The 21746-nt window shown below is 43.9% G+C and overlaps 2 protein-coding genes across 2 annotated transcripts; one reads left to right on the top strand and one right to left on the bottom strand.

The window, feature by feature from the left end:
• Window positions 1-1841: 1841 nt before the first annotated feature.
• Window positions 1842-2240, bottom strand: VC83_05690 (uncharacterized protein; the record flags this gene model as incomplete). Its single annotated transcript, XM_024469306.1, has 1 exon — window positions 1842-2240. One exon carries the CDS (start codon window positions 2238-2240, stop codon window positions 1842-1844), a length of 399 nt encoding a protein of 132 aa, XP_024322974.1.
• A 3759-nt stretch (window positions 2241-5999) lies between these two features.
• VC83_05691 (uncharacterized protein) lies at window positions 6000-7476 on the top strand (the record flags this gene model as incomplete). Its single annotated transcript, XM_024469307.1, has 3 exons — window positions 6000-6040; window positions 6376-6428; window positions 6479-7476. 3 exons carry the CDS (start codon window positions 6000-6002, stop codon window positions 7474-7476), a joined length of 1092 nt encoding a protein of 363 aa, XP_024322973.1.
• Between the last annotated feature and the right edge of the window lie 14270 nt (window positions 7477-21746).

Consider the following 21746-nt stretch of genomic DNA (forward strand, 5'->3'; position numbering starts at 1 on the left):
CGTTGAGTAGTATTGCTCTTGTTGTTGGTGTGACAAGCCAAAATATGTATAGTGACTTGTAGGTTTGAGGAGGAGATTTCTAAGTTTGCTCTTGAGTTTGATAGCAAACTGAGTGCAACGAATGTCAGTATGACAAAGAAGTGTATGCTGACCTCCATAACAGTGCGGAGTTGTCTCTCTATTCCAGAGACCTTCCACATCCTCCAGTCGTTTACGGGTCCAATCCATGGACCCATAAGAGACCAGACAATGCCGTCTGGTCCCACAATAGCTTGCCACTTCTGGCATGCTGTCGAGCATGGCCAGAGTATACAGCACGCTGCCGTACGTAGTCTTGCGGATGGCAAAACCATGAAAGGTGCCATCACGAACCCCAGATCCTTTTCCCTCCTCTGTGCCTCAATAGCAGTGGCAAACCCCTGAAGCCGACTATAAGTCAGCAAGGGGTGCCATGCAAGGCAGTCTTCAAACAGGCGGTACAGAGGTCATTGAAGACTGTAGACAGCCAGCTTTCGGAGCGTCCGAAAAGCTCAACGCAGTAATCCACCAGCCACGATATGCAAGCCTTGCAAGTACAATGCAGAGGGCTGTCTCAGGGGAGGGGCGAACTCCATGCCGCCATTCGACTTCCTCGAAGCAGAAGAGAGGAAGGAGTCAGCGAATCTCGTCGCAGATAAACCTTGTAGATAGTTAGTAAGATATTATAAAATGGGGGGGGGCTTAACGTATTATTTGTCGGGTCTTATGTGGACCCCAGGAATCAAGGTTGAAGTCGAACTGCTTATACTCAATGTTCAGTCTCTGTAATCTACAGGATCTATAAACGCTAGGGCTCAGCACGGATGCAAATCCGTGAGGTTGTGGAGTGAATTCTCAGAACTTCTCGCCTAAAGAGAATTCACTCCACAACAACATAGCTGTATATAGATCGAGCCACTGCTCGAGTGCTCCTCTTCTCTTTCCTTTCTTCTCTAGATTGAGTTTAATTCATAATACCCAACTGGCGCCCTATTCCTTGGTAAACCGTGACACCTAATTGCTAGGCTATACCTTCGTTGCTTTTGCCGCCTGTCTAGGCTTGTTACAACTATAGTAGTTAAGATAACACCTATCATAAACCCAGTCTTATCAAAGTTGTAGATATCTCCATCATAGATGCCATATTTTGCAATTGTGTTACGTACAAGCTTAAAGTAACCACAGATGACCACTAGGTACTCACACTTAGCCCTCTAGTAGTCGCATTTGTGCTAGAAGCGTGTCTAGAGCTTTATATGATGCTTAACAAAGTTTGAAGCCTAATGTGACCTAACATGTAGTGTGTCACGTGTTATAAGTAGTCGATTTGCCTTATCTTTAACAACAGACATCTGTATTTAGTAGCTAGGTGTAATGATGTACGGTTACGCTCGCGCTACATCCCACTGAGCCAAAAAGACTACAGTATTCCGGCTCACCCGGAATACGCGTAATACGCTTTATATACCACATGTACTGTACGTGCGGCACCCATTACACTAGGTCGAGTGTGTGTTTAACAATGACTAATTCCTCTAGATTAGTCAATTTCCTTGAATTGGCTATAATATCACGTTGCGGCTGCATACCGCGTAGCTAGCGAGCTAGTTTGTGGTGGTCTACAGAATAGGTCTTAGCTATAGTGTAAAGACGTAATGTAGGGTCTCTTTGGATAGCTTGGATAGCTAAGGTCAACTCTCTCTCGTCATTTTTATGTGTTGTGGTAGTATTGTTGTGTTTAGTTGGGGGGTAGGGCGGTCGCGATATTTTTGCACATTCTCTTGTTTTGCACATTCGCTATACATGTATGTTACCCTATTTATTCACAGTTCAGTAATTATTGAGTAAATGTTCCCTAGACATTGATCCGGAGCTCCATCACAAATCCAGTACCCCAACAACCCATTATCAGGATCAAGCTCCTTCCAAAAGCGAATGTTATACGGGTTATAAATATCCTGCTTGAGGTCCTGGCCGTATAACTCCAGCTTCTTCATAAACAAGGTGTGAAAAACCATCTGCTGGATAGCGATACACACTTCCCGTCCAGGTCCTAGAGCTGGTACCATGTCTTCAATAGGGCCCAGAAAGACAGTTTCTATCCCGCCTAAGGCGATAACTGTGCTGTGGGTATCCGGCCTTAGTCTTAATTCGCCGAGGATGTTTATGTCGAGTTGCCGAACGTGAGGAAATAATTCTGGGACCATCCGGCACAGTGTCATACTGACATTCGTTGCACTCAGTTTGCTATCAAACTCAAGAGCAAACTTAGAAATCTCCTCCTCAAACCTACAAGTCACCATACATATCTTGGCTTATCACACCAACAACAGAAGCAATACTACTCAACGATTGCTGCAAACTCTTCTACTACATCTGTTTATGCTACATACATCACAGCATATCATTTGGACACTCATTGAACAAGTTATTAAGAAAATCTCCTCCTTAAGGGGGTGGGCCAATACTACCACATGGCATATCTCTACCAACTAGAGGCCTAGGAACATGAACGATAGCTCTAGAAGCTTCTACAACCCTCTATGATTCATTACACGTCATCGCTCCTTAGTTACCCACAAGATTGGTTAAGTTATGACATAATTTATCTATAGGTACTCTGACCTTGGACCTCCTTTTCACTTCCTATAGGCTAGGAACCCAAGAGATGGTTCTATGGGATTCTCTTACGTTCACTACATGATTAGCAAGCTAGTTGTGGGTCGCACTTGATTTCTAATACATTTACCAAGCCTGGTTAGTCATGGAAAGTCATGGAAAATGAGAGAACTACACTCCTTTGGCATAAATAGGATTGCCCTTTCCTTAAGAAAGGGCAAGCAGGCAATACAGTAAATCGACTATCACATACTTCCACGTCTTTTCCAAGCTTCCAAGCATTCATCTTGTTACTCCTTGTTTCTGAAAAGTCAGTGAGGTGTTAACCTCTGACTTACCCCTGAGTTCCCAGACTCAACATTTGTTGCAACTTGTCTGAACCACTTCACTACATCACACACCTGATTGCTGCGTTGTGGAATAGTCTAAGCTACAACCCTTTGGCTCTGTTTCATAAGACAGTGTGTTGTCTTAGTAAAATCATCCCTTCCTTGGGTGGCTAGATTCTCACATCTGGTGCACCCACCATTACACACAGCTCATGTAGTACCGAGTCTTTCATCGTAGGGTCATTCCAAAGAATGTCAAATGGTTTGTCCCTTGTTGCTGTAGGTCTAAAGCTCCAGGAAACTTCTAGAGATTCGATTCTTTGTAATCGCTGGGGCAGAATTAAGCGTGGAAGGTATAATAGCAGCTCGAAATTATCCATGTGGAAATTGTTTGTTGAGAACAGGATATCAACGCCATCAGCATATCTACTTAAACCATTATTATATTTCTTTGGCATAGAAAATACGGCAGGGTTTAACAATGAAATGCCTGTTGACATGCCAAAAGCCATCCCATAGCGTTAATGCGGCGCCTCAGAGGTCATTTGTCATCCACCTCAGGCCCACACTCCCTGTGATTTCGCCCATCTTTGCATTCGCCAGCGCATGGAAGTTTCCTCTGGTTCGTGATCCATCGTTCCTCACCAAAGTTTCTCCGAGCGATACCATCCGGCCACAAACTATCAGTCTGATGAGACACGCAAGAGTACCACCCCCAGGTTTTGCTTTTCGCATAGGTATAACTCCCATCTTTCCCAATAATATATTTCCCTTTCTTACGGATAGGCCGATTGAGATATGTCAGGTCCACGTGCAAAGTACGGCCGCCAAGCGCCTCGGTAAGGATCTGACGGCGTATTTCATATGGGAGATGCTGGAAGTAGCCATAGCTATCCATAGATGACACGAGGGTCTCCTTCGAAGGTGACGGTGTTAAAATACTCGGCCTTTCGGTGGGAAGGAAGGGCAGAGGATCTGGGGTTGGCTCTGACTAAGTAGAACCCCATGGAATGTTGTTTCGTAGCCATTTTTTGAGACTTGGTATGTGTGCAAGGGTTCGAGGAACAAATCGTAAATGTTGATATTCCGATATGTCTATCGTATGAACAACAAATCATTTATGACTCCTCGTAGACCTAAAATACAGCCGTTGTTGGTTGGTAAGTGGGAAATAAATGAGGGGTTGGTGGTGATCGCTTGGTCGTGGTGGTGACAGCGGCAAGTGGGGCCCGTTAAGGATGCTACAGGATATCTGCCATCTTCTTCTTCATATCCTCAGTGATTTCTCTTGGTGGTGAGACTTCCCAATCAGGGTCGTATATGTAGACCTATTCTATATTAGTATTATAAAGAAGTTAAGATAAATTTATGTAATCCAACTATCTAACATACTCTGCACCCGTGACTCTTGATCTAATGCCTCAAGAGCGAATTCTAAATGCTCGAGGCCTCGTAAATAGTCTGATTGAAGAGCCTCTTGTTCTTCAGTAAACTCAATCAGAACCTGGAGTGCTTGACAAGCGCTCTTCACAGAATGTAAAGAGCGCTCTAATTGCAACTCTTCTTCATCATCATCTTGAGTTTGCTAAAGACCTAGATGCTCATCAATAACCTCTTGTAGAGCCTCGTCCTCACTTAGTGTCCCATCTTGTATATCCTCTTCTTCGTCGCTTGGGTTTAGAAAGTTAGAAATTGCCATAACGTCATGAATATTGCCAGCTTGTATAACTTGTTCATAGAGTTCATTGATACCTGGAGGAGTAATTGGAATCGGAAGAGCAATCAGAATGCTAACAAGTGTAGATTTCTGAAAACAGTTATAGATTGTTGTATTTGTGACATAATGATTCCAGCTCTGTAGAATCCATTGGACCGCAAAGTGTAGATTCATCAATTCGAGTGGCTTTCGATCTGAAGTAAAAGCATCAAGCATAAAAGAGAGCCACTGCTGTCGATAATGACATTTGAATGATTGAATGATGCCTTGATCAAGGGGCTGGAATCGACTAGTACTGTTAGCAGGAAGCCAACAAATACGTATGTTCGTTGGAGGAGGACAAAGCTCAAGAGCGGTGTTATGAGCTGAGAAGTTATCCATCGTAAGAAGAACTTGCCGAGTCATTCCAATATGTCGATAGAAAGCGTGAAGCCATTCGCTCATAATTGTTGTATTCATCCAAGCCTTCTGGCTCACACGCCATTGCCCTTCCATTGATGGTATATCAATATTTCGAAGTGCGCGCGGCTGTTTATATCGTCCAATCATCCACACAGGTAGGCGATCAGTTCCAGAAGCATTAACACAAAAGACAAGGCTAATTCGAGTTTTCTCCTTCTTTAATCCTGGAAGCGTTTGTGTTGCAAGCCCTCGAGATGGCATCATCTTCCAGTATAGGCCTTCTTGTCCATATTATAAATGTCCTCCTCTTGAAATTCACCAGCGATAGTTCATAGAGCCTTCATTTCCTCCTCTGCTGTTTCTGGACAAGAGCCTCCTTCGCTGTGTTTTGTATGAACCTTGATATGATATCGTGCTTTAAATCGATGGAGCCAGCCAGTTGAGAAGTCTGGGCATTGTAGATTATCATCGTTCAGTAGTTGTTGCCAAATCTCTCGAGCCTTTTCTTGTAGTATATCACCGCTTGTAAAACCTCCACGCAATTGAATTCGTTGCTGCCATATAATAAGGAGTCGCTCCACTTCTGGCCACTGTCCAACTTGTAGTTGTGATCCTGTAGGTTGTATAGCTTTGTCTAGGTCTTCGAAATGTGAGCTTAAAGACTCGGAAACTGTCAACTGACTGAGTTTATGGCCGTAGTTCTGAGAGAACCATTCGATACATTGCTTTTGAGAAGGCTTCGGGTGTTGTTGATGTGCCCACTTGCGTAGAGCCCGGCGTTGCTCAATAGTTATTGCAAATCGTTTCGTCATTTCAAGGTCTGGATGGGAACACCATAGCATGAAGTTATCGCTTAATCGAGAATCGTTATAACGGTGCTTTACTGTATACTCATCAGTTCTGGTGTTTGGACCATGTTTGGACCATCGAATTTGAAAGAAGGACAAAGCATTCAGTACGTACCGAGTCTGTTTGAAGTGGGGTGCAGGGGTGTCATTCATGGATAGCCCACCAGCGTAAGAGCCCCAAGTGAAATATCCCACCTTTCGCATCTTTGGATGTTTGGACCATTATACTTGCAAAGCTGTGTTCAATGTGGACTATTTCATGATCTACAACACTGTTGCTGGCCAGAGAAACACACTAACTCATAATTACTGTAACGAGATGCTACCTGCTAATCAAGGCGCGGATTCACCAAATGTTTCGAGCACCGTACATCCGGACAAGGTCTAGGCTATTTCTTCCACTTGTCTGCTTCTTTTTTAACACTTCTAATGTTCACTTTAGGTGCGCCCTCCGTTTATTCTCAGACTTCCTCTTGTACTTCACTGGCTACATCGGTACTTGGAGAACCATCCAATGATCTTGATATGGTTTTGATAGTGATTAGAAGCCCAAAGCCCCTTCCAACTCCCGCCTCAAACGCCCTCCAGTATTGACTCACCTAGCGAGCTGGCTCGTACCTTAATACCCTCTCAGTCTGTCGACAAAAAATTCGAAAATAAAACTGGTGGAGACGCTGATCTGCACGATCAAAGTTCACGAGCCGTTCACAATCAGGACGGGGGCCTTTTTGTCAATCCTCACGGTCAAGGCTTATCAGCCACACAGCAAGGAATCGGTCATGTAGTCCCACCATACCAAGCATATGTCGAGAGCGCAGATGACTCAAGTGGCGATTCTCAGCCTTCTGGGGACCTCGATGGCTGGCTTTCAACAAGTGAAGGTGATGGTGGTCTAAACGAGCTGTCAAGGCAGACCGCGAAGCCATCCAGGTCACAGCAGTCAAATAAATCCCCCAAACGCAAGCAAAACTATGAAGGGAGCAGAGACCCAAAACGTTTGCACGTCGAGGCTTTGGACGGAACGGAGGTATACCTTGGGAGCAGAAGCCCTCAACTTTCAGGGACTTCCGAACTCCAGTCTGCACCTGACCAGAGTGATCAGACGCATGGCCAGCAATCTGACATAGAAGAAATCGGCCAAGACTTTCATTTTGTAGCGTCTTCCGGCACCTCGCCAACAGCATCTTGCAGCTCGCAGCAAACATCTTCCATGGCATCACCCATCGAAGACAATCCATCAGCCGAGAGTAACGATGGCTTCACGGATTTTCCAGCGGATTTGCAAGCAAAGGCACAGATGATTGGGGGTTTAGCAACACGAGAAATTGAGTGGCATTTCTTCAACTACATGGGGTCTCTGCTAATAACGTGTAAGCATAGGCAGCAGAGCAGAGAGAAGGTCGAACGGCTGTCAAAGAAGGAGGATGGTCCGCGGAAGAAGGCCAAAGAGAAACTCGAGTACTGGTTATCATTAGGGGAACTGCTTGCGATGCCAGTTACTACTACTATCCTCCAGACGATAAAATCATGTCTCAATCTCTAGATCCAGCGCTTACGACTCGTAGCTTGATAAGTTTCCATTCGATTGAGCATTCTACGTAGCAGGTCCAAAGTAGATGTTAGTTGAAATTTGACAAGGCAGAAGTGGACCGCCGACTAACCATTTTTCCCGCTTGTGACCACACTTGGGGCAGTTATCACCCCTCTTTATATTGTTTTGTCGCAGTATACTGGGTTCGAGCACTGGCCATAGAGACTGAGCTCATCCACAGCCGTGTCATATGGGTTGAGAGGATCGGATGATTGCGGTGGACCATAAATACAGTAAAAATACGATAAGTCGATGCCTCGGATCCACAAAAATATATCGACTTAATGCATATATCGAGTAAATGTATTACACGTGATTAAATTAAAAATTGAAGCTATTTACATAAACCATGAGTCTAATGTCCCCTGCCTTTGTGAATTGGCTTCAAGGAGCCTCAACTGTCTCTCAAAACATTTAAAAGAACATAAGAACGTTGGTGCTTCTGAGGTGTCACTATTCCCAGATTCCGTAAACTCAATCAGAACTTGAATGGCGTTAATCGCAGCTTGTGTAGTTGGCACCTGTGAAGAAGGCTCATCCTCTTCCTCATCATCTTGAGTGGTATCTGGGACGTATTGTGACATGATATCCTCAAGAATAGCATCCCCCCCCTGAAACTCCTCCCACCCCTTTAACTCTTGTATATCCTCATCGACTGGATTTAAAAAGCTCGAAAGATCCATAGTGTCATGTACATTCCCAGCTTGTTTTACTTGTTGATAGAGATTGGTAATATCAGGAAGAGGTTGTGAGGGTAGTTGAACTGGCTTTTGAACAATCATACTCTTTCGAAAACAGTTATAGATTGTCGAGTTTATAAGGTCATGATTCCAGGATCGAAGAAGCCATCGAATAGCAAGTCGTATATACATCGTTTGGACAGGATCTTCATTCCTTTCAAAAGCATCAAGGATATAAAGGAGCCATTGTCGACGGTAATGGGCTTTGACAGAGGCAATGATACCTTGATCTAGGGCTTGATATCGACTTGTTGCATTTGGAGGAAGCCAGATAACTCGGATATTCGCAGGGGGTGGTATCAATTCGAGGGCCTTTATATGTGCTGAAAAGTTGTCCATGGTGAGAAGAACCTCCCGTGTTGTACCAATATGAGCATAAAAAGCCCTTAACCATTCTGCCATAATAAACTGATTCATCCAAGCCTTCTTATTCCACCTCCAAACCCCTTGCTATGATGTCGATGTTTCGTAAAGCTCAAGGCGTTTTTGCCTTGTCCATCTTCCTTCCTACTCGAGCCTCCATTGTAGAAAGCCCACGAGATGGCATCATCTTCCAGTATAAACCCATCTCATCCATGTTATAAATGTTGTCCTCTAAATACTCCCCAGCCACTGTCTGAATAGCCCTCATCTCGTCCTCTGCTGTCTCACTGACTGATGCCCCTTCTCCTTGCCTCTTTCTATTCCGGATGTTGTGACGTAGTCGAAATTTCTGTATCCAAGCAATGCTAAACTCTGGCGAAGGCTTCCCTTGATATTGTGGTAGTTGTGACCAAATTCGCTTTGCCTTCTCTTGTAAGATCTCCGCAGTTGTAAAACCTCCTTTTGAATCGATTCGTTCTTGCCACTCCTATCAACGTATATTCATATCGTTCTGTAGATTGACTAATTTAAATGTTGTACTTCTCAAAAAACCAGGCGATACAATCTTTTTGGGAAGGTCGAGGTGTTTTGTTGACGGTCCATTGTCGAAGAGCACGACACTGTTCAATTGTCATCGAATTGAGCTTTCTTGAAGGCATTCTATAAGATTCAAAAGATTAGCATAAGTCGATATTCAAGGAGGATCTCACGATATCGGATGTATTGTGTTTTGTATGTAAAAAGCTTCCGTACAGAAAAAGATATCAAGATAACGTAAATATCGGCTAAAAGCATATCGACTTATCGTATTTTTACTGTAGTCTCGTACGGTTCCTTGAGAGATGTCTGAGGCAGATCCATGGTGATATATATTGCTAGTGTGGAGAGTTGGTCAAGGGTTGTGGAGAAGGTTGAAATGAGGATATTCGTGGCAGCAGTAGGTAGCGCTTGTTGTGAACTTCTGTGGAAAGTGGAGAAGAGCTTCTTCAGCTGGCTCGCTGATCAACGATATTTGTGTGGAAGCGAACATAGATGCCTAAGGCACAACAAGTTTATCCCTTTGGGCGCCTTTCGCATAATCGTTGGTTTCCAAACCACCGCCTGGAGGCGGTTGGCGAAAGCGATCCTTGCTCTCTCGGCAAACATGAACGCGTCCAATGCGACATCAGGACAACGCGACTATCTGGACAACAAACAGCAATGAACGTAGATATAATTGATTAATTAAATAGGTTAGGATCTATATTGTCAGGCAGTGATTCATTATCACTTACACTGTCACTTGCACTGTGGATCATGTCATAGTCAAGGTCTGCAAAGTCAACAAAACCACTTTCTTCAGCGGCCAATTGCTGGTGCAACTGCTCCTCCTTCTTCCCCTCTTCCTTCTGTCTCCTACGCTCAATATCAGGGTCTATGATTACTTCGAGTAACTCCCTTGGTAGCTCGGTGTCTGGGTTACTCCTTTGGAATTCAAGTAATTCCCTTTTCCGTACCCGTTCCGCTCTCCGTGCATCAATGCCAGCATGGAGCTGCAGCTTATACTCAAGGTTAACCATGCGCTTTCTCTCTCTTCTCTCTCTTGCTTCTTCTCTCTCTTGCTCCTTTACTATCTTCATATGAATCTTCTTCCGTGCTTCTTCAACTGTAACAGCTCCACCCTTTTGAATAGATTTTCTGCTTCTAACTTTCCGTTGTCTTTGCTCAGACATAATAGTAGTAATTTGCATAAGCTCTGAGGTAACCAAAGTACTTTCTGTTAATTGTACTTGAATCTCTGTATAAGAAGATGTCCACTTTTGCCGTGATGGTGAACTAATAATCTCTTCAAATCTTTGACTCCAATTTGAAAGATCTTGACTTGCTTGGATTGCTTGCCTTGGTGTTTCTAAAAGTGCTGGTTTTGCGTATATTGCCACTTTATTTTCTATCTTCTCGTAGTTTGGTGGCCAAATACCAGAGTCTCTAAACGCTTTCATACAGTTTCCCTTTGTAAACGTTTGTGTTCGGATTGTAGGTAAGTCTCAGAAGAATGAAATAACATTGTAGTCAACATCAAAATTCCGAATTGCTTGTTGAATAGCACGGCGGTGCCAATGCTTATACAGTGCAAATACTGTAACGTCAAGAGGTTGTAGTATATGTGTAAGGTGAGAAGGGAATACATGTAAATGTATGTTGTTTTGATGTGCAAGTATTATAAATTCTGGAACTTCATGAGAAATGTGAGAGTCCATTATAAGCAACTTCGTCTTTGTAGAGGGTGCAGAATGTTGAATAAAATGCTGTAGATATTCCATTGCGAGCTCAGAGTTTGTATATCCTGAATCTGATACTGCAACTCTCTCATCACCGTGTAGATTATCATGGTACCAACTTTCCATATTAAGCTTTCCTTGAATTATTAGGAACGGTGGAAGTACAATGCCAGCAGCTGAAATTGTCTCTATTACTGTGAGACTTTGACGATTCTCTGGAGCTTGTATATAAAGCTATACAAATTAGAATAATATAATGTAAGATGAGTACATATAACGTACCTCCTTTACTGCTGTTAGCACTAACACATGTTCACCGGTGCTCATTCCCACTTGGAACCCAACTTCATCAAAGTTGTAGATGTTAGCTGCAGTAACATCTAATTGATTACACACATCTCTGAATCCATGAAACCATTCTTTGATAGCTGATACATCATGAGAAGCAACACGTGCTGCTTCAATTGGCCGGGTTTTAATGGTGTGGAAAGTCTCATGTTGAGTCTTAATCCAAGTCTGGAACCACCGTTGAGACGGTGGTGGATGCATCAGGATTTCAGCTGCTAGTAGTTGGCAGATAGCATTAAACACCATTGGCTTCGTTGCACCATACCCATTTTCATATGACTGTTGAATGTATCTTTGTATAGCTATAACTTGTATATCTGAAAGTATTCTGTTGTTACCTCCGTGAGGCTTTGGTGGTTGGCGTTGCGCCATGCGTCGCATACGGAGTGTGGTTGGGAGTACATGGTAGATTCTAGCTGCTGCGGCGATAGTCTCCATTGGGTTCTGATTTAGGAAATCAATTGCTTTTTGAATAGCTTCGTTTCTAGCTATATCAATTGACATGATTGTAACTTTACGTGTCAATTGTTGTCCAGATAGTTGCGTTGTCCTGATGTCGCATTGGACGCGCTCGCGTTTGCTGAGAGAGCAAGCATCGCTTTCGCCAACCGCCTCCAGGCGGTGGTTTGGAAACCAACGATTATACCACAAAGAGCAGAATGTCCAACCACTTTTCGTATGACTCAACCATCAATCTTCCGTTGGCAAGGCCAACATAACGACAAGCGATCCGCGCTGACCTTTCAGCATACAGATTGGACAGCTTTACTCACAGAAGCATGGATTCTTAATGGTGGTCGGTCATGCATCTACGATGGACATTATCATGCTGGAGGACGCCATATTGTTCGTCGTCTCGGATTCATCGATGAAGCCGAATTGTGGCTTGTACGCATTCCTATTATTCCAGCCTCTCCGGCCTTTGACGAGAACGAAATATTGAAATGGTGGATGACCGAACGGCGATTTACCATGGAGAGCGAGATTGCTACGATGAAATACATCGCGAAATTCACCAATATACCAGTACCCACGATATTTGGGCACAGGACATCTATAGATGGAAACCCTGTGAGGCTGCCTTATATGCTGATGCAATGCATAAGAGGCAATATGTTGTTCGACCTTGGGGGTCCTGGAATACTCAATTGTGAGCAAAAGTGTAGGATTCAGAAGTCGATAGCTTCAATACAGGTTTGTGGAACTCCTACCTTTCATTTCCCTCATGCTTAGTTGTTGTGCCTAGTGTCAAATGGCAACAGCCTCGATCAGCAAGCTTGGATCCCTTGTCTTGAGGCCGAATGGGACAATTGATATTGGTCCACTTCCAGCGACATTTGGGTTTGAAGGACCATTTATGTCAGAGGCGGACTACTTTCTCTCATGGGCCGCTCATGCAAAATTTGGGAATTTGGACTTTCTCCGTGGTCGGCGGCGATTTCGTTTCCTTCACGCCTCAAGTCGGCAATGGAGAAGACATCGTTGAGAAACCTTGCGAAAATCGATATCCTATCGTACATAGGGACTTCCTGCTGCACAATATACTTTTCGATGATACGTACAATGTTGTGAGTGTGATCGACTGGGAGTTTGCACATTCCGCTCCACTCGAAGTGTTCGCTGCTCTGACAAATATGTATTCTCGTTTTGATTCCAAGACGCTTCATGCAGTTACCGATAGCGATGAGGAAGGAAGGCAGTATATTGAGGACGTCATGGATGAGGACATTCGACAGGCGTGCAGGTTATCCAAGACCTTTGGAAGCATCTTGGGAGATATCGGTCTGTGCATGACGAATTTTGAGGAAGGAAGAGCTGTTTCATTTGGGGAATTACTGGATTGCTATGAGAAAATAGACCGACAATCATTATGTGGTAAGAATAGCTCATTGCTTTATACACCAGCACTGGGCCATGCCTACTCAAGTATTGTCGTTCGATAGTCGTTCAATATTTAAGAAAGAAATAGTGCGGCGACGAGTCACAGGCACTATTTCAAAGACACCATACAATAAAATCCGTCCCATTCATTAACGTGCATGTATAACGAAAGTGCCAAACAAGCGAAAGTGCCAAAATATCGTGACTACCCCATAAGAATTGCGATAAATTCACCACAACAATATAAATTAATTAAAACTACTCGGAGTCCTCTTCCTCAGACCTGTCTATTACAATCTGACAAGTGCGCGCATTGTGTCCAGTCTCACCACACTTGTCTTAAACCTAAGGTCAAGTGTAGATATTACACTCTCAGGGCTAAATGAAAGAAGCCCAGCACCTCGGAACCCTCCCTGAATATTGCTTTCTGTCATTGCAATGTTAAATGCAGCGTGGAAGGCAGGAAAGAAGTCATCCTTAGTAATGTGAATAATATGAGCCTGCATCATATCTTCAATTTGCCGACCGTAAGCTCTCTTTAATGGGCCAAAACAGCCAACATCAAGTGGTTGGAGTATATGGGAAGAGTGAGCAGGCATACAAAGCGTAATAATGTTGTGTTCTTTGCAGTACTCCTCAAACTTGTCTGAGTGGTGGCTCTCATGACCATCAAGGACTAACAAGCGATAACCACCAACACTCCGGGGCTTTGTGTGCTTCTCAAAATGCTGAATCCAATCCATACCTCTCTCGTTTGTAGTCCAGCCATTTGCAGTAACAGCGATTACCCAATCTGCTGGAAATCCGCTATTCTCATACCAAGATGCAAGGTGGTTTTTACCTGCCACAATGACAAATGGCGGCACTGCCCAACCTTGAGAACTAAGGCCTTGGATTACTGTAACCCATTCCCGATTGCCAGGCTGCACCTTTTTTGCCTTTGCCTGCCCATCTGAGCTCGTTACTACCGTTGCGCTTGAGATGACGCCCATCATAAACCCAGTCTCATCAAAGTTGTAGATATCTGCATTGTTGATGCCATACTTTAGAATTGTGTTCCATACAAGCTCAAACCAGCCACGAATGACTTCTGGATCTTCGCACTTAGCCCTCTGGTAGTCGTATTTTCGCTGGAAGCGTGTCCGGAGCTCTACATGGCGCTTAACAAAGTTTGAAGCCCAACGTGACCCGACGCGTGGTGCGTCACATGTTGCAAGTAGTCGATTTGCCATATCTTCAACAATAGACAACTGAGGAGGGAACCCTTTAGCAGCTAAGTCAAGTATATACTGAACAAGAACTGATTCCTCTAGGTTACTTAATTTCCATAAGTTGGCTTGGATATCGCGTCGTGAAGGTACGCCTTGTAAACGGTGATGTAGCTTGCAGTGGTCTACGGAATAGATCCTAGCTGCAACTCAAAGGTGCAAATTTGGGTCGCTTTGCATAGCTTGGATAGCTAGCACTAATTTGCTTTCATCATTTTTATGGCGCATGTTTTGTTGTGGAGGAATTTAACATTTAGTTGGGGGGGTTGGTCACCACATGATTTTGGCACTTTCGCTTGTTTGGCACTTTCGTTATACATGCAGGTTACTTGGTGTTCCACCGACTCGCTTCGCTCGTAGGTGGCGACAGCAATCTGTGCACGCGACAGCGATATGTGCATGTACACCGCCACTTTGATACATAGATGAAATAATAATATTTGTCGTAACAACAACCCTCTACGATGCCTTTGAATAGCGATCCAAGTCGAGCTGACCGTCTTATTGAGGCCCGGCAGTTCTACTTGAAACAACCAGATACTTATACAATTACTTGGGTTGCCCGCAAGTTTAATGTCAACCGTGAGACACTCCGATGACACATTACTACCCCTCTCCTTCCCCGCGGGGGTCAAAACCGAGTTTTATCTCAAGAACAAGATACTGCAGTTTGTCAATTTATATATGACCAACTTAAGCGTGGGGTCCCTGCAAACCGATCAATGGTTTTACAGGCTGTTGCAGACTTGCGACCCGATCATACGATCCCATCGCAACGGTGGTTACAACGCTTCCTTAAGGCACACCCTGAATTCCACTCGATTCATACGAAGACTTTAAATACGCATAGAAAGCAGGCACAAAAGAAAGAGGTGTTTGAGGAATTTTTCCTTACATATAACGCACTTATTACAAAACACAACATTAAGCCATATAACTTATGGAATGTTGACGAGACTGGCTACATGATTGGATGTTATAAATCTACAGCTGTTATTGTGCCGATTGGCGTAAGCAATGGACTGTTGATAATCCTGAGAATCGGCTCTCTGTTACTGTGATTGAGGGAGTAAATGCAAGTGGCATGTCATACTGACATTCGTTGCACTCAGTTTGCTATCAAACTCAAGAGCAAACTTGGAAATCTCCTCCTCAAACCTACAAGTCACTATACATATTTTGGCTTATCACACCAACAACAAGAGCAATACTACTAAACGATTGCTACAACCATCTATGATTCATTACACGTCATCGCTCCTTAGTTACTGGGCCGATATTACCACATAGCATATCTCTACAACCCTCTATGATTCATTACATGACATCACTCATACTACCACATGACATATCTCTACCAACTAGAGGCCTAGGAGCATGAACGATAGCTCTAAAAGCTCCTACGAACCTCTATGATTCATTACATGTCATCGCTCTTTAGTTACCCACAAGATTGGTTAAGTTATGACATAATTTGTCTGTGACATAATTTGTCTATAGGGGTACTCTGACCTTGGACCTCCTTTTACTTCCTATAGGCTACAAACCTAAGAGATGGTTCTATGGGATTCTCTTACATCGACTACAGTTACCAAGCCTGGTAAGTCATGGAAAGTCTTGGAAAATGAGAGAACTACATTCCTTTAGCATAAATAGGATTGCCCTTTCCTTAAGAAAGGGCAAGCAGACAATACAGTAAATCGACTATCACATACTTCCACGTCTTTTCCAAGCTTCCAAGCATTCATCTTGTTACTCCTTGTTTCTGAAAAGTCAGTGAGGTGTTAACCTCTGACTTACCCCTGAGTTCCCAGACTCAACATTTGTTGCAACTTGTCTGAACCACTTCACTACATCACAAACCTTATTGCTGCGTTGTGGAATAGTCTAAGCTACGACCCTTTGGCTCTGTTTTCTAAGACAGTGTGTTGTCTTAGTAAATTCATCCCTTCCTTGGGTGGCTAGATTCTCACATCTGGTGCACCCACCATTACACCGTGGCTGGGCGTTTCCCAGCCACCTTACACATGTTTTACAGCCATTAGACGTGGGAATATTCCAGCCTTATAAGCACTGGCATAGGTAATCCGTGCTCCGTGCCATATGAGAGGTGGATATTACCTACAATTATGAGGGATCTCCCACATATGCGGGAGCAGACTTTTAAGGAGGCCACCATACAATCAGTGTTCCGGAAAGCTGGAATTTGGCCCATAAGCTGTAATACAGCCCATGAGAAGCTGCGTACGTACTCGCAGCCTACGCCTATGCCTATAGAGCCTACAACACCTACCCTACTACGCCCTATTACCCCTATACCCACTACGTTCCAGGGCGTAGAACAGGGCCTACAACGCTGGAAAGACCGGCTTCCGGAGGCCTTCAGTAGCCCCTCGCGGCAGAGCTACAGTAACTGGGTTACTGGGGCCTCCCAGGTTCTAGCTGCCGGCCAGCTCCAGGAGCTCGACCTACAGGCTATTCGCCAGCAGGTTAAGAGCTCGAAGACGAAGCAGGCTCGGGGCCGACTCCAGTGTGGAGGTGAGCTCCGGGCTTCTGAAGCCCACGAGCTTCAGAAGCAGAAAGCTGAGCTTCAGGCCCAGAAGCTCGCTGCGGCTGAAGCCCGGAAGCTAAGCCAGGCCGCAAACCGAGCCCAGAAGATCGCTACGGCCGAAGCCCGGAAGCTGAGCCAGGCTGCAAAGCGAGCCCAGAAGCAGCTCCGCCGGGCAGGAATTGAAGCCCGGAAACAGGAGCGCCTCCAGAAGAAAAGCGTGGCTCAGCTCACCCAATCGGGCTTCCCAATTCCTCCGGAGTTGCAGGACCCAATTACTGACCCAGAAGCTGATTCTGGGAGCGAATATGAGAGTGCGAGTGAGGGTGGGCGTGGGAGTGGGCGTTGGAGTGGGAGTGAGAGTGGGAATGAAGAAGTGATAATTTCGTAGAATTGAATTTTTAAGTACCTTTACATACAAATTACTATGGCTAGGTACTTGCGGTCGCAATTTTGAGGTGGCGCAAACCGCTTCCTCTCGCTTCGAGGTGGCGCAAACCGCTTCCCCCCCCGATTAATCGTCGTAACGAACCTTGAGCTTCGCTCAAGGGTTGGAGTAAGCGAGTTGCGGCACTTCAGGTACTCACAACTTGCATATGTTCACCGCTACTCTTTACCAAAACCTTGAGCATTCCTACACATAGTATTTTATATAGTAATTAAATGTAATTCATTCAATGGAAGAGACTCCTCTATCAAATGCCTATGAATGGCTAGCAGCAAACCCCTCTGAATCCACAGGTGTTGCTAGTCAGATTTTTAAGGTCCCTAGGTCAACTATACAGTTAAGAATCGCCTAAGCAGCCTAGTAGAAGAAGCGGCCCTATAGGGGTTAGAATAAGGTGCTTTCTACTACTTAGATAGAGGCCCGTAAGAAGTGGATTTTAGAGTAGTATTACCTAGGGCTTAGAGCGAATAGGAGTATGGTGTTTACTGCAGTATGCCAGCTCTAGAGCCTACAGCCTCTACTGTCATAGAGCTGGCTTACTAAATATATAAGGAATGAGCTTTAGGGTTTCCACTTCATTACTACAAAGCCAATTGCTCTCTAGCATACAGGGTTAGAAAATCAATTATAATCATGATTAAGTAATCATAATCCTGATTAACGTATTTCCCAATCGAACCATGCACCCGGTCGAACCATGCAAAATAACCACCAAAACGCGTCTTCCTTCCATACAACTAATATGTCTCCAACACAAGCTTATTCTTCTAATCAAGAAGGTAGTATTCTTTTAGCAATACAAGCAATTAAATTATATCAATTTCGAAGCGTATGAGCTGCTGCAATAGCATACGATATACCTCCTCAAACCCTTCGTGATAGGATAAAAGGAACAGCTCCCTGATGCAACACAGCCTCAAATACTCAAAGGCTTACTTCTCAAGAAGAGGGAAGCTATCGTACGATACATTCTTGACCTTGATTCGCGTGGATTCCCACCTCGGCCAGCTGCTGTACAAGAAATGGCGGACCTACTCCTCGCTGAACGCGACGTGTCACCTGTAGGTAAGAATTGGACCTCGAACTTTATCACGCGTCGTACGGAGATTAAAACGAAGTTTGGACGAAAATACGACTATAAAAGAGCTCTTTGTGAAGATCCAGTGATTATCAGAGACTGGTTTAAGCTCGTACGAAACACGGTCGCAAAGTACGGAATTCAAGAGGAGGATATATACAACTTTGATGAAGCTGGGTTCTTAATGGGAATGATTGCTACTGCTAAAGTAGTCACTAGCTCAGAGTCAAGGAATCGTCCGAAAGCTACATAGCCAGGAAATCGAGAATGGGTGTCAATTATACAAGGAATCAACTCGTACGGGTGGTCAATTCCTCCATTCATTATTTTCAAAGGAGCAACCCACCTCTCGTCATGGTATAACGATGACGAGGTACAACTCCCACGCGATTGGGTGATTACATTAAGTGAAAACGGGTGGACTACAAATACAATTGGTTTTGAGTGGATTCAGCATTTTGAGAAACATACTCAGAGTCGTACTAAAGGAGTATATCATCTCCTAATTCTTGATGGCCACGAGTCACATATTTCAGTCGAATTCCAACAGTATTGTCAAGAGCACCTAATTATTACCCTCTGTATGCCACCACATTCATCACACCTCCTCCAGCCTCTTGATGTTGGGTGTTTTAGCCCACTAAAGTCCTCGTACGGAAAGCAGGTCGAGGGTCTCGTACGACTCCATATTCACCATATCACAAAGCTTGAGTTCCTCTCTGCCTTTAAAGAAGCGTATAAAGCTGCATTTACAGAGCAGAATATTAAGAGTGGCTTTCGAGCAACAGGTAATTATAATAATCTTTATAGTAAATACTACTAACTTAGTTATAGGGTTAGTTCCGTACGATCCAAATACTGTCCTTTCGCACCTTGATCTCCGACTAAAAACACCAACCCCACCACCTGTTGAAAAGGAGACTTGGACCTCAAAGACACCCCAGAATGCGACTGAAGTTGAATTCCAAACAACACACCTTAAGAATAGAATCGTACAACATCAGAATAGCTCTCCAAGTTCAATAAATGAGGCATTTGACCAGCTTGCTAAAGGAGCTCAAATAATGGCCCATTCATTTACACTCCTTAAAGCTGAAGTCAAGGCGCTACAGCAGGCGAATGCGCTCAAAAAGCGAAGGGCAAACAAGCGAAGGAAGCGTATCCAATTAGGTGGAAGCTTGACAATTGAGGAAGGTGATGAGCTTGTACGGAGTACTAAAACTCAGGAGGAGGAGGGTGGTGATGCCACACAGGGTCAGCGCAGGAAAGGGAAAACCACGACGATGTGGCACATGTAATCAAGTTGGACATAATGTGCGTACGTGCAAAGATGTAGATAGCTAGAGTGTTTTAAAGGGTTGTTGTTATAATATACCTACGAAGTTGTATTTTGGTGGTTATTTTGCACGGTTCGACCAGGTGCATGGTTCGATTGGGAAATACGTTATTGATAAAGCGTATAATCATAATCATAATTTATAATCATGACTATAATTTATACCTTATTAGGCTTAGTTATTACCAATTAGGTATAGTTTATATAAGTGATAAGATAAGATAAGATAAGAAAAATGAAATGTGGCAAAACCTATAGGGTTCCCCGACGGTGGAGTGGCCCGAGCTTTGGTGGAATGGCCGTTCTCGAGCTCAAGCCAACCAGCTCCACGGTGGACTGGAAATACATTGTTTTTGCAGACTTGAACTTGAGCGCAAAATTAGGGATGCTGCGGAAAATTTGACGGAAAGACGGTGCTTCAATGGCAGTAAAAGGTTGTTGAGTCTGTACAATCCAATGTGCAAGATTGTATTCAAATTGTTCTTGGCTATTCCATTGCGTAGATGTTGGAGGGGGCATCGTCATTGCTGATGATAGGAATGATGTGATACTTGCTTGCTCACTTGATGATGCTGTAAGGCCTTGTCCGTCCTTGTAGATATGATGCGATTTAAGGTGTGTAATCATATTAGATGTTGTTCCTTGTCGCTTTGAGTCGCTGTAAACCCCAGAGCAATGAAGGGTCTTGCAGGTCCAAACACGCTCAATTGGTATCATCTTCTTACTTGACTTATGTAGCCATGGCTCTGCAAGTTCTACCATATAAAATGAGCGTACACCCAGCTACTTTGCCCTATTGGCTCCTTATTCACTCGTTGAATTAAGGGGGTATACTCAAGAGCACTTGAGTAGGGAGTATTTGTAGTAATGGTATTTTTCTCTTCTGTATGTAGAGGGTGTGAGGCTTGAACTTGCGAAGCTGAATCATGTGGTGAGATATTATCATCTTCTTCTCTTAAAAGTGATAAATCTTGAGAGATTTGGGCTTGTTTTTGGGCGTTTCGTGGTCGTTTAACTCGTGATACGACATCAGAGTCATATTCTTCGTCACTTCCATCATTTAATATATGAAAATCAATTTCTCGATGACTTGTGTGCCATGCTAGGGGAGAATTAGACGGATTCATATTTAGATAATATGAATATATCCTAAATAGAGCGAAGAATAAAAAAGAGAAGTTATGGGAATTTTGTCATGATTATAACACAAAACAAATATAACTTACCCCTCCTTTACATGATTTTACGGCCTCAATTATGGCACGTGCATACCGCTAACGCATTGCCAAGCATTCATGAATATATTCACGAATATTCATGAATACGACGAATATGAATATGAATAGTTTTAATCTTCTATGAATATTATCACGGATTGAATATAAGGGCCTTCAAAACCCATGAATACGGATACTTCGCTTCAACCCCAGAAAGCTCCCCACACCCCTGAACCCCCACTCGAGCTGCAAGGCGCACTTGATATCGTAACACTACCCCGCCCCCTACTCCAGAGTTGATCTCCTGATCAAGAAATCCCATTTTCAAAACAATTGTCTCCAGCTCTCATTTTGGTTTCTGAGGGTATTTTCTGTGATATGCTTGGGTAACTTCTGGAGAATTTTCGAAGCTCTCTGCAGTGTACCATGTCTTGTCCGGTGGATAGTTCTTTCAAGCTGCCTTGTAGAAAAGCTTTTTTCGTACAACTTTTGAGTCGAGGATTTCATCCACTTCCCACTCCTCTTCGCCATTGACAATGACTGGAGGCTCTGGCTCCTGTTGCTGCCCTTCGATTGCATCATTTGAGTTGAGTCTTAATAGATTGGCATGAAAGACTGGATGAATCTTTATGCTGTTTGGAAGTTTGAGCCGATATGCAACTTGCCCAATCTGCTCTAGAATTTCAAAAGGTCCCACTTGCTTGTGGTCTAGCTTTTTTGATGGCCTCTGTGTCTTT

The sequence above is a fragment of the Pseudogymnoascus destructans genome (assembly GCF_001641265.1).
Source record: "Pseudogymnoascus destructans isolate 20631-21 unplaced genomic scaffold scaffold_14, whole genome shotgun sequence".
In the NCBI taxonomy this organism is placed as follows: Eukaryota; Fungi; Ascomycota; class Leotiomycetes; order Thelebolales; family Thelebolaceae; genus Pseudogymnoascus; species Pseudogymnoascus destructans.